The sequence below is a fragment of the Trypanosoma brucei genome, chromosome 5, assembly GCF_000210295.1.
Source record: "Trypanosoma brucei gambiense DAL972 chromosome 5, complete sequence".
Classification (NCBI taxonomy): Eukaryota; Euglenozoa; class Kinetoplastea; order Trypanosomatida; family Trypanosomatidae; genus Trypanosoma; species Trypanosoma brucei.
In genome coordinates this window covers 1,336,210-1,347,465 of record NC_026738.1, presented here as the reverse complement: position 1 = coordinate 1,347,465, position 11,256 = coordinate 1,336,210, and the positions used below count along the sequence as shown (strand labels likewise).

Sequence of the window (11,256 nt, the reverse complement as noted above, 5' to 3'; positions counted from 1 at the left end):
TCGATATCCTGTCGATATCCTTGTTTCCTAGTTTTGCTGAAGGATAAAATAAATATTTTGCCACACCAACTTGTAGTTGCTTATGGCTTCTCTTATTTCCAATTCCATGGGAGGTGAGTACACATATGCATATATCATGTATGAAAGAAGTATTTCCTTTTGATGTGATGATTACTGGATATGAACAAACAAATAGTAACATTCATAAATTAGCTACCTAACAACTTGGTCGTTATGAGTTGAGTGGGAGGTGTCATTGTCACCGCTACGTTTTGAATAGTATTCTGTTTCACTGACAACTTCCACCCTGTAGTTGAATAATTTCAGCCTCTCCTGTGTAACCACACTATCAGAAATCACAATACTCTTCAACACCCTACAATATCTCAAAAATCTCAAATCCTCCAGCTTCTCACAACACTTAACATTCAGCTTCTCCAACCTCGTGTCCTCATACCTGTGTATTCCAGTTATCTCTCGCAGGTTTCGACACCCAGATAAATTCAATTCCCGCAATTCCTTCACATGTTTTAGTCCTCTTACCTTCTGTAAGCCGACACATTCACGAATATCAATAACCTCCATCTTTACACATCCACCCACATATACATCTTCCAACGCTTTACACTTTTCAATGATCAGTTTGAGAGGATTATTTGCTTCACGCACATCAACATTACGCAAGAGCTCACACTCATCAATTCGTATTTCTCTTATACTCTCATAATATCTGAACATACTAAAACTTTTAATACTGCCACAATTATTCACAAGAAAGCTCTTCAAGGCTTTACATTGCCCCAAGCCCTTTAACCTGCTTATATCCCAACAGTGCGTGAGTTTCACATTGCCTTATGCCCAGTCTTTTATCGACCATGAGTTTATTAGATATTGTCACTGACGCCATTGTTTCATGAGCCGTGTCAGGTCCCTGCAGGTCTCACTAAAAATGCATACGAAATATGATTATTTACCTCACTATTCCCTTCACGGAATATTTTCTTATCACACCAAAAATAGGGGAAAATGCATTCATTTCTGAATGGCCAGACCAAACCTCCACATCTTTAAATTATTTAGTCAGAAAATTGCACATCTTACAAACACTGTTTTATATGAGGGGGAGGAATGTGCTACACATGCGCCTTTACTTCACGCCAGCTTGGGCTGTAGATATGCACATACAACCCATTTTCACATCTCCCGTAATATTTATTGCAGAAAAAAGAGTTTATTATTATTATTATTTTGAGGGGATGGGGAGGGAGGAAAAAAAAAACCATATATAATGGAAGGGAAACCTCTCCCGCAACAGGTGAGAAATTTTTAAATTTTAACCTCTCCAGGGGTTAGCCCTTCCTAAACTAAGCAAAATAAGCAAGAGATGGTAATGTCATTCCTTCCTGTAACATGGAGAGGTTGCCCCACCCTTTTTGTCAGGTGAAGAAACTGCCTCACCTTTCTCATCAATTACATCTTCAGCATTACCTCTTCTTCGTCTCACAAACACAAGCACCACAGCTGTAATAATCGCTAGGATAGCGACAGGTATGAGAACAGCCATAAGTATTACCTTGCTCTCCTTGATCTTACTGCTTAATGCTGATCTATCACTAGTCTCTAGGAGGTCACCAAAATCTGCATCAGCTCCAACCTCTGATTCTGTTCCGCTTGTTGTTCCTGTTCCTGTTGATATTGTTGTTGTTCCTCCTGTTGTCTCTGTTGCCCCACTCTCTCCAGTTGAAGTGCCAATCCCTCGCTGTGTGGCCTCGGGAGCGGCACCTCCAGGGTTTGTAATTTTCGCACCCCTTTTACTTGCTTCCTTGGCTTCGACCAAAACTTCGCTGAGTGGCTTGCCTGCACTCAGCCCGCTATGAACAGCGTACGCTGCATTGTAAAAGCCAGATACATCATCATGAGTCTTTTTACCTTTATGGTGTGACTCTTCTAGCTCCTTAAGTTTTTGTATAGCTGACTCGTAGTTGGTCCTCCAGTTGTTTTTGACTGGTTCTTTACCTTGTGTTTTTTTCTTCTCCCAATCGTCTAAGGCTTCTTTCATCGTCCCCGATGATATATCGCTATAAAGCGTTGTTTTGTGACCCACTCCCTCACAGTCAATGGTATTCCTTTCCGTCCCTGAATAATGGGTTTTGAACGTAATACCTTCACAGCTAGTGCTTTGTGCATTTTCTCCCTTCTTCCCGCAGTACCACTCCAAAACCTGGTGAAGTCCACTGGAATTTTGGCCGTCATCATTAAGTTCCCATCCTCGCGCCTTTTTTGCTGCCTCGGTCACAGCCTGGCAGTGTTTTTTCGCTTCCTCGCTCCACTTTTCTGCTTCTGGCAGCTTCTCCTTTAATTTATCCTTTGCCTTTTCGTATATATCCTTTACCTTTTTAGTATCAGCGTCCGAAAGTTTCGAATAGCCGTTGTTACTGTGTGCAGGGTCCTGCAGCGTTTTCAACCAGCGTTCCAAGCTTTCCAACCACCACTGTATATCACCCGCAAAACCTTCGGTTTTATTTTTTATCTTGTCTGCCCTTCTTTTTTCTACAGTTTTAGCAAGATCCGTCAGCTTACACAGCGCCAACGCACCTTCTCTGTTCAACTTCGCTTCCTCATTTGTTTCCACCACTCGTAGCAGTAAACCTGCAAAGGTAACCGCAACCAAGGAATACCTTATCATATTTCCCTTGTATCAAACTTCGCTTCTTTAGTGTATATTTCGCAAGCCAGTTCACTTTCCCACATAAATGCAATTATGCACAAAAAGAAACAAGCAATATTCATAGAATCATCAGCAAACATTATTGTAGTTTCATCAATACAACCGCAGTTATCATCTTTGCTTCCACTTCGTAATCATATTATCTTACAAAGGCAATTGCATCATTCCAACAGTAACAACTTTCCACTCTCAGATATCCTATTGATATCCTTGTTTCCTAGTTTTGCTGAAGGATAAGATAAATATTCTGCCACACCAACTTGTAGTTGCTCATGGTTTCTCTTATTTCCAATTCCATGGGATGTGAGTACACATATGCATATATCATGTATGAAAGAAGTATTTCCTTTTGATATGATGATTACTGGATATGAACAAACAAATAGTAACATTCATAAATTAGCTACCTAACAACTTGGTCGTTATGAGTTGAGTGGGAGGTGTCATTGTCACCGCTACGTTTTGAATAGTATTCTGTTTCACTGATAACTTCCACCCTGTAGTTGAATAATTTCAGCCTCTCCTGTGTAACCACACTATCAGAAATCACAATACTCTTCAACACCCTACAATATCTCAAAAATCTCAAATCCTCCAGCTTTTCACAACACTTAACATTCAGCCTCTGCAACTTCGTGTCCTCATATCTGTGTATTCCAGTTATCTCTCGCAGGTTTCGACACCCAGATAAATTCAATTCTCGCAATTCCTTCACATGCTTTAGTCCTCTTACCTTCTGTAAGCCGACACATTCACGAATATCAATAACCTCCATCTTTACACATCCACCCACATATACATCTTCCAACGCTTTACACTTTTCAATGGACAGTTTGAGAAGATTATTTGCTTCACGCACATCAACATTACGCAAGAGCTCACACTCATCAATTCGTATTTCTCTTATACCCTCATGATATCTGAACATACTAAAGCTTTTAATACTGCCACAATTACTCACAAGAAAGCTCTTCAAGGCTTTACATTTCCCCAAGCCCTTTAACCTGCCTATATCCCAACAGTGCGTGAGTTTCACATTGCCTTGTACCCAGTTTTTTATCGACCATGAGTTTATTAAATATTGTTACTGACGCAATTGTTTCATGAGCCGTGTCAGGTCCCTGCACGTCTCGCTAAAAATGCATACGAAATATGTCCATATACCTCACTACTCCCTTCACGGAATATTTTCTTATCACACCATAAATAGGGGGAAATATATTCGTTTCTAAATGGCCAGGCCACACCTCCACATTTTTGAATTGTTTGATGGGAAGATTGCACATCTTACAAGCACTGTTTCATATGAAGGGGGGGGGGGAGTGTGCTACACATGCGCCTTTACTTCACGCCAGCTTGGGCTGTAGATATGCACATACAACCCATTTTCACATCTCCCGTAATATTTATTGCAGAAAAAAGAGTTTATTATTATTATTATTTTGAGGGGATGGGGAGGGAGGAAAAAAAAAACCATATATAATGGAAGGGAAACCTCTCCCGCAACAGGTGAGAAATTTTTAAATTTTAACCTCTCCAGGGGTTAGCCCTTCCTAAACTAAGCAAAATAAGCAAGAGATGGTAATGTCATTCCTTCCTGTAACATGGAGAGGTTGCCCCACCCTTTTTGTCAGATGAAGAAACTGCCTCACCTTTCTCATCAATTACATCTTCAGCATTACCTCTTCTTCGTCTCACAAACACAAGCACCACAGCTGTAATAATCGCTAGGATAGCGACAGGTATGAGAACAGCCATAAGTATTACCTTGCTCTCCTTGATCTTACTGCTTAATGCTGATCTATCACTAGTCTCTAGGAGGTCACCAAAATCTGCATCAGCTCCAACCTCTGATTCTGTTCCGCTTGTTGTTCCTGTTCCTGTTGATGATGATGATGATGATCCTCCTGTTGTCTCTGTTGCCCCACTCTCTCCAGTTGAAGTGCCAATCCCTCGCTGTGTGGCCTCGGGAGCGGCACCTCCAGGGTTTGTAATTTTCGCACCCCTTTTACTTGCTTCCTTGGCTTCGACCAAAACTTCGCTGAGTGGCTTACCTGCACTCAGCCCGCTATGAACAGCGTACGCTGCATTGTAAAAGCCAGATACATCATCATGAGTCTTTTTACCTTTATGGTGTGACTCTTCTAGCTCCTTAAGTTTTTGTATAGCTGACTCGTAGTTGGTCCTCCAGTTGTTTTTGACTGGTTCTTTACCTTGTGTTTTTTTCTTCTCCCAATCGTCTAAGGCTTCTTTCATCGTCCCCGATGATATATCGCTATAAAGCGTTGTTTTGTGACCCACTCCCTCACAGTCAATGGTATTCCTTTCCGTCCCTGAATAATGGGTTTTGAACGTAATACCTTCACAGCTAGTGCTTTGTGCATTTTCTCCCTTCTTCCCGCAGTACCACTCCAAAACCTGGTGAAGTCCACTGGAATTTTGGCCCTCATCATTAAGTTCCCATCCTCGCGCCTTTTTTGCTGCCTCGGTCACAGCCTGGCAGTGTTTTTTCGCTTCCTCGCTCCACTTTTCTGCTTCTGGCAGCTTCTCCTTTAATTTATCCTTTGCCTTTTCGTATATATCCTTCACCTTTTTAGTATCAGCGTCCGAAAGTTTCGAATAGCCATCGTTACTGTGTGCAGGGTCCTGCAGCGTTTTCAACCAGCGTTCCAAGCTTTCCAACCACCACTGTATATCACCCGCAAAACCTTCGGTTTTATTTTTTATCTTGTCTGCCCTTCTTTTTTCTACAGTTTTAGCAAGATCCGTCAGCTTACACAGCGCCAACGCACCTTCTCTGTTCAACTTCGCTTCCTCATTTGTTTCCACCACTCGTAGCAGTAAACCTGCAAAGGTAACCGCAACCAAGGAATACCTTATCATATTTCCCTTGTATCAAACTTCGCTTCTTTAGTGTATATTTCGCAAGCCAGTTCACTTTCCCACATAAATGCAATTATGCACAAAAAGAAACAAGCAATATTCATAGAATCATCAGCAAACATTATTGTAGTTTCATCAATACAACCGCAGTTATCATCTTTGCTTCCACTTCGTAATCATATTATCTTACAAAGGCAATTGCATCATTCCAACAGTAACAACTTTCCACTCTCAGATATCCTATTGATATCCTTGTTTCCTAGTTTTGCTGAAGGATAAGATAAATATTCTGCCACACCAACTTGTAGTTGCTCATGGTTTCTCTTATTTCCAATTCCATGGGATGTGAGTACACATATGCATATATCATGTATGAAAGAAGTATTTCCTTTTGATATGATGATTACTGGATATGAACAAACAAATAGTAACATTCATAAATTAGCTACCTAACAACTTGGTCGTTATGAGTTGAGTGGGAGGTGTCATTGTCACCGCTACGTTTTGAATAGTATTCTGTTTCACTGATAACTTCCACCCTGTAGTTGAATAATTTCAGCCTCTCCTGTGTAACCACACTATCAGAAATCACAATACTCTTCAACACCCTACAATATCTCAAAAATCTCAAATCCTCCAGCTTCTCACAACACTTAACATTCAGCTTCTCCAACCTCGTGTCCTCATACCTGTGTATTCCAGTTATCTCTCGCAGGTTTCGACACCCAGATAAATTCAATTCTCGCAATTCCTTCACATGCTTTAGTCCTCTTACCTTCTGTAAGCCGATACATTCACGAATATCAATAACCTCCATCTTTACACATCCACCCACATATACATCTTCCAACGCTTTACACTTTTCAATGGACAGTTTGAGAAGATTATTTGCTTCACGCACATCAACATTACGCAAGAGCTCACACTCATCAATTCGTATTTCTCTTATACCCTCATGATATCTGAACATACTAAAGCTTTTAATACTGCCACAATTACTCACAAGAAAGCTCTTCAAGGCTTTACATTTCCCCAAGCCCTTTAACCTGCCTATATCCCAACAGTGCGTGAGTTTCACATTGCCTTATGCCCAGTCTTTTATCGACCATGAGTTTATTAGATATTGTCACTGACGCCATTGTTTCATGAGCCGTGTCAGGTCCCTGCAGGTCTCACTAAAAATGCATACGAAATATGATTATTTACCTCACTATTCCCTTCACGGAATATTTTCTTATCACACCAAAAATAGGGGAAAATGCATTCATTTCTGAATGGCCAGACCAAACCTCCACATCTTTAAATTATTTAGTCAGAAAATTGCACATCTTACAAACACTGTTTTATATGAGGGGGAGGAATGTGCTACACATGCGCCTTTACTTCACGCCAGCTTGGGCTGTAGATATGCACATACAACCCATTTTCACATCTCCCGTAATATTTATTGCAGAAAAAATAGTTTATTATTATTATTATTATTTTGAGGGGATGGGGACGGAGGGTGGAATAAAAATGTCATATATAATGGAAGGGAAACCTCTCCCGCAACAGGTGAGAAATTTTTAAATTTTAACCTCTCCAGGGGTTAGCCCTTCCTAAACTAAGCAAAATAAGCAAGAGATGGTAATGTCATTCCTTCCTGTAACATGGAGAGGTTGCCCCACCCTTTTTGTCAGATGAAGAAACTGCCTCACCTTTCTCATCAATTACATCTTCAGCATTACCTCTTCTTCGTCTCACAAACACAAGCACCACAGCTGTAATAATCGCTAGGATAGCGACAGGTATGAGAACAGCCATAAGTATTACCTTGCTCTCCTTGATCTTACTGCTTAATGCTGATCTATCACTAGTCTCTAGGAGGTCACCAAAATCTGCATCAGCTCCAACCTCTGATTCTGTTCCGCTTGTTGTTCCTGTTCCTGTTGATGATGATGATGATGATCCTCCTGTTGTCTCTGTTGCCCCACTCTCTCCAGTTGAAGTGCCAATCCCTCGCTGTGTGGCCTCGGGAGCGGCACCTCCAGGGTTTGTAATTTTCGCACCCCTTTTACTTGCTTCCTTGGCTTCGACCAAAACTTCGCTGAGTGGCTTGCCTGCACTCAGCCCGCTATGAACAACATGCGCTGCATTGTAAAAGCCAGATACATCATCACAAGTCTTTTTACCTTTGCTATACGATTCCTCGAGCTTCGTTAGCTCATCCATCGTTTTGGTGTAATCTGCCCTCCATGCGTTGCGGTCGTGGTCTGTTGCTTCCGGTTTTTTTTTGTCCCATTCTTCTAAGGCTTGTTTCATCGTTCCCGAGGATACATCTAGGTAAAACACAGCTGTATAGCCCGTTCCTTTGCAATCAATTGGGTTCCTTTCCCGCCCTAAGTAGTGTTCTTTTATTTCAACACCATCACACTTCTGATTGTTTGCATTTTCTCCCTTCGTTCCGCAGTACCATTCTAAAAGCTGGTGAAGTCCACTTGAGTTTTTACTCTCATCATCAAGTCCCCATCCCCGTGCCTTCTTTGCTGCCTCAGTCACCGACTGGCAGCGTTTTCCAGCTTCCTCGCCAAATTCTTTCGCTTTCGGGAGTTGTTCACTCACTTTACCTTTCGCCTTTTCGTATATATCCTTCACCTTTTTAGTATCAGCGTCCGAAAGTTTCGAATAGCCATCGTTACTGTGTGCAGGGTCCTGCAGCGTTTTCAACCAGCGTTCCAACCTATCCAACCATAGTTTTAGTTCCTCCTCAAAGCCTTTAGTTTTATCTTTGATATAATCTGCTCTTCTTGTTGCAACAAGATCAGCGACATCCGTTAGCTTACACAGCGCCAATGCACCTTCCTTGTTTAGCTTTGTCTTCCCACTTGCTTCCACCACTCCCAACAAAAAACCTGCAAAGGTAACCGCAACCAAGGAATACCTTATCATATTTCCCTTGTATCAAACTTCGCTTCTTTAGTGTATATTTCGCAAGCAAGTTCACTTTCCCACATAAATGCAATTATGCACAAAAAGAAACAAGCAATATTCATAGAATCATCAGCAAACATTATTGTAGTTTCATCAATACAACCGCAGTTATCATCTTTACTTCCACTTCATAATCATATTATCTTACAAAGGCAATCACATCATTCCAACAGTAACAACTTTCCACTCTCAGATATCCTATTGATATCCTTGTTTCCTAGTTTTGCTGAAGGATAAGATAAATATTCTGCCACACCAACTTGTAGTTGCTTATGGCTTCTCTTATTTCCAATTCCATGGGATGTGAGTACACATATGCATATATCATGTATGAAAGAAGTATTTCCTTTTGATGTGATGATTACTGGATATGAACAAACAAATAGTAACATTCATAAATTAGCTACCTAACAACTTGTTCATTATGAGTTGAGTGGGAGGTGTCATTGTCACCGCTACGTTTTGAATAGTATTCTGTTTCACTGACAACTTCCACCCTGTAGTTGAATAACTTCACGCTCTCTTGTGTAACCACACTATCAGAAATCACAATACTCTTCAGCACCCTGCAATATCTCAAAAATCTCAAATCCTCCAGCTTTTCACAACACTTAACATTCAGTTTCTCCAACCTCGTGTCTTCATATCTGTGTATTCCAGTTATCTCTCGCAGGTTTCGACACCCAGATAAATTCAATTCCCGCAATTCCTTCACATGTTTTAGTCCTCTTACCTTCTGTAAGCCGACACATTCACGAATATCAATAACCTCCATCTTTACACATCCACCCACATATACATCTTCCAACGCTTTACACTTTTCAATGATCAGTTTGAGAGGATTATTTGCTTCACGCACATCAACATTACGCAAGAGCTCACACTCATCAATTCGTATTTCCCTTATACTCTCATGATATCTGAACATACTAAAGCTTTTAATACTGCCACAATTATTCACAAGAAAGCTCTTCAAGGCTTTACATTGCCCCAAGCCCTTTAACCTGCCTATACCCTGACAGTGCGTGAGTTTCACATTGCCTTATGCCCAGTCTTTTATCGACCATGAGTTTATTAGATATTGTCACTGACGCCATTGTTTCATGAGCCGTGTCAGGTCCCTGCAGGTCTCACTAAAAATGCATACGAAATATGATTATTTACCTCACTATTCCCTTCACGGAATAAGAATTTTCTTATTACACCATAAATAGGGGGAAATATATTCGTTTCTAAATGGCCAGGCCACACCTCCACATTTTTGAATTGTTTGATGGGAAGATTGCACATCTTACAAGCACTGTTTCATATGAAGGGGGGGGGGGAGTGTGCTACACATGCGCCTTTACTTCACGCCAGCTTGGGCTGTAGATATGCACATACAACCCATTTTCACATCTCCCGTAATATTTATTGCAGAAAAAATAGTTTATTATTATTATTTTTATTTTGAGGGGATGGGGACGGAGGGTGGAATAAAAATGTCATATATAATGGAAGGGAAACCTCTCCCGCAACAGGTGAGAAATTTTTAAATTTTAACCTCTCCAGAGGTTAGCCCTTCCTAAACTAAGCAAAATAAGCAAGAGATGATAATATCATTCATTCCTTCCTGTAACATGGAGAGGTTGCCCCACCCTTTTTGTCAGGTGAAGAAACTGCCTCACCTTTCTCATCAATTACATCTTCAGCATTACCTCTTCTTCGTCTCACAAACACAAGCACCACAGCTGTAATAATCGCGAGGATAGCGACAGGTATGAGAACAGCCATAAGTATTACCTTGCTTTCCTTGATCTTACTGCTTAGTGCTGATCTATCACTAGTCTCCAGGAGGTCACCGAAGTCCGCATCAGCTCCAACGACCTCTGGTTCGGTTCCACTTGTTGTTCCTGTTCCTGTTGATATTGTTGTTGATCCTCCTGTTGTTTCTGTTGCTCCACTCTCTCCAGTTGAAGTGCCAATCCCTCGCTGTGTGGTTTCGGGAGCGGCTTCTCCAGGGTTAGTGAATTTTGCACCCTTTCTGCTTGCTTCCTTGGCTTCGACCAAAACTTCGCTGAGTGGCTTGCCTGCACTCAATCCACTATGAAGAGCGTACGCTGCATTATAAAAGCCAGATACATCGTTAACTGTCTTTTTCCCCTTTTCGTGTGACTCTTCGAGTTCCTCCATTTTTTTTACAGCTGAGTCGTAGTTGGCCTTCCAGTTGTTGTTGACTGGCTCACCGTCGCTTTTTGGCTTCTTCCTCTCCCAATTCTCTAAGGCCTCTTTCATCGTCCCTGATGTCACATCCAGGTAAAACGGCACTGTAGAACCCGTTCCTTTGCAATCAATTGGGTTCCTTTCCCGCCCTAAGTAGTGTTCTTTTACTTTAACACCATCACACTTCTGATTGTTTGCATTATCTTCCTTCGTTCCGCAGTACCACTCTAAAAGCTGGTGAAGTCCACTTGAGTTTTGACCCTCATCATCAAGTCCCCATCCTCGCGCCCTCTTTGCTGCCTCGGTCACCTCCTGATGGCGTTTTCCAGCTTCCTCGCCAAATTCTTTCGCTTTCGGGAGTTGTTCACTCACTTTACCTTTCGCCTTTTCGTATATTTCCTTTACCTTTTTAATATCAGCATCCGAAAGTTTCGAATAGCCGTTGTTGCTGTGTGCACGGGTTTCCAGCGTTT

The 11,256-nt window shown here is 41.4% G+C and overlaps 10 protein-coding genes across 10 annotated transcripts; 2 read left to right on the top strand and 8 right to left on the bottom strand.

The window, feature by feature from the left end:
* Positions 1 to 213: 213 nt before the first annotated feature.
* On the bottom strand, positions 214 to 738 carry TbgDal_V6450 (hypothetical protein, unlikely; the record flags this gene model as incomplete). The annotated part of the gene is made up of 1 exon (XM_011775490.1): positions 214 to 738. One exon carries the CDS (start codon positions 736 to 738, stop codon positions 214 to 216), a length of 525 nt encoding a protein of 174 aa, XP_011773792.1.
* Positions 739 to 962: 224 nt separating this feature from the next.
* Positions 963 to 1,289, top strand: TbgDal_V6440 (hypothetical protein, unlikely; the record flags this gene model as incomplete). The annotated part of the gene is made up of 1 exon (XM_011775489.1): positions 963 to 1,289. One exon carries the CDS (start codon positions 963 to 965, stop codon positions 1,287 to 1,289), a length of 327 nt encoding a protein of 108 aa, XP_011773791.1.
* A 104-nt stretch (positions 1,290 to 1,393) lies between these two features.
* On the bottom strand, positions 1,394 to 2,686 carry TbgDal_V6430 (65 kDa invariant surface glycoprotein, putative; the record flags this gene model as incomplete). The annotated part of the gene is made up of 1 exon (XM_011775488.1): positions 1,394 to 2,686. The coding sequence occupies one exon, from the start codon at positions 2,684 to 2,686 to the stop codon at positions 1,394 to 1,396; it is 1,293 nt and encodes a 430-aa protein (XP_011773790.1).
* Positions 2,687 to 3,131: 445 nt separating this feature from the next.
* TbgDal_V6420 (hypothetical protein, conserved) lies at positions 3,132 to 3,656 on the bottom strand (the record flags this gene model as incomplete). The annotated part of the gene is made up of 1 exon (XM_011775487.1): positions 3,132 to 3,656. One exon carries the CDS (start codon positions 3,654 to 3,656, stop codon positions 3,132 to 3,134), a length of 525 nt encoding a protein of 174 aa, XP_011773789.1.
* Positions 3,657 to 4,315: 659 nt separating this feature from the next.
* TbgDal_V6410 (65 kDa invariant surface glycoprotein, putative) lies at positions 4,316 to 5,611 on the bottom strand (the record flags this gene model as incomplete). Its single annotated transcript, XM_011775486.1, has 1 exon — positions 4,316 to 5,611. The coding sequence occupies one exon, from the start codon at positions 5,609 to 5,611 to the stop codon at positions 4,316 to 4,318; it is 1,296 nt and encodes a 431-aa protein (XP_011773788.1).
* Positions 5,612 to 6,056: 445 nt separating this feature from the next.
* On the bottom strand, positions 6,057 to 6,581 carry TbgDal_V6400 (hypothetical protein, conserved; the record flags this gene model as incomplete). Its single annotated transcript, XM_011775485.1, has 1 exon — positions 6,057 to 6,581. The coding sequence occupies one exon, from the start codon at positions 6,579 to 6,581 to the stop codon at positions 6,057 to 6,059; it is 525 nt and encodes a 174-aa protein (XP_011773787.1).
* A 224-nt stretch (positions 6,582 to 6,805) lies between these two features.
* On the top strand, positions 6,806 to 7,180 carry TbgDal_V6390 (hypothetical protein, unlikely; the record flags this gene model as incomplete). The annotated part of the gene is made up of 1 exon (XM_011775484.1): positions 6,806 to 7,180. The coding sequence occupies one exon, from the start codon at positions 6,806 to 6,808 to the stop codon at positions 7,178 to 7,180; it is 375 nt and encodes a 124-aa protein (XP_011773786.1).
* A 63-nt stretch (positions 7,181 to 7,243) lies between these two features.
* On the bottom strand, positions 7,244 to 8,539 carry TbgDal_V6380 (65 kDa invariant surface glycoprotein, putative; the record flags this gene model as incomplete). The annotated part of the gene is made up of 1 exon (XM_011775483.1): positions 7,244 to 8,539. One exon carries the CDS (start codon positions 8,537 to 8,539, stop codon positions 7,244 to 7,246), a length of 1,296 nt encoding a protein of 431 aa, XP_011773785.1.
* A 445-nt stretch (positions 8,540 to 8,984) lies between these two features.
* On the bottom strand, positions 8,985 to 9,509 carry TbgDal_V6370 (hypothetical protein, conserved; the record flags this gene model as incomplete). The annotated part of the gene is made up of 1 exon (XM_011775482.1): positions 8,985 to 9,509. The coding sequence occupies one exon, from the start codon at positions 9,507 to 9,509 to the stop codon at positions 8,985 to 8,987; it is 525 nt and encodes a 174-aa protein (XP_011773784.1).
* Positions 9,510 to 10,183: 674 nt separating this feature from the next.
* On the bottom strand, positions 10,184 to 11,254 carry TbgDal_V6360 (invariant surface glycoprotein, putative,(fragment); the record flags this gene model as incomplete). The annotated part of the gene is made up of 1 exon (XM_011775481.1): positions 10,184 to 11,254. A coding segment is annotated over one exon (1,071 nt), but the record flags the coding sequence as incomplete, so codon positions are not given.
* Between the last annotated feature and the right edge of the window lie 2 nt (positions 11,255 to 11,256).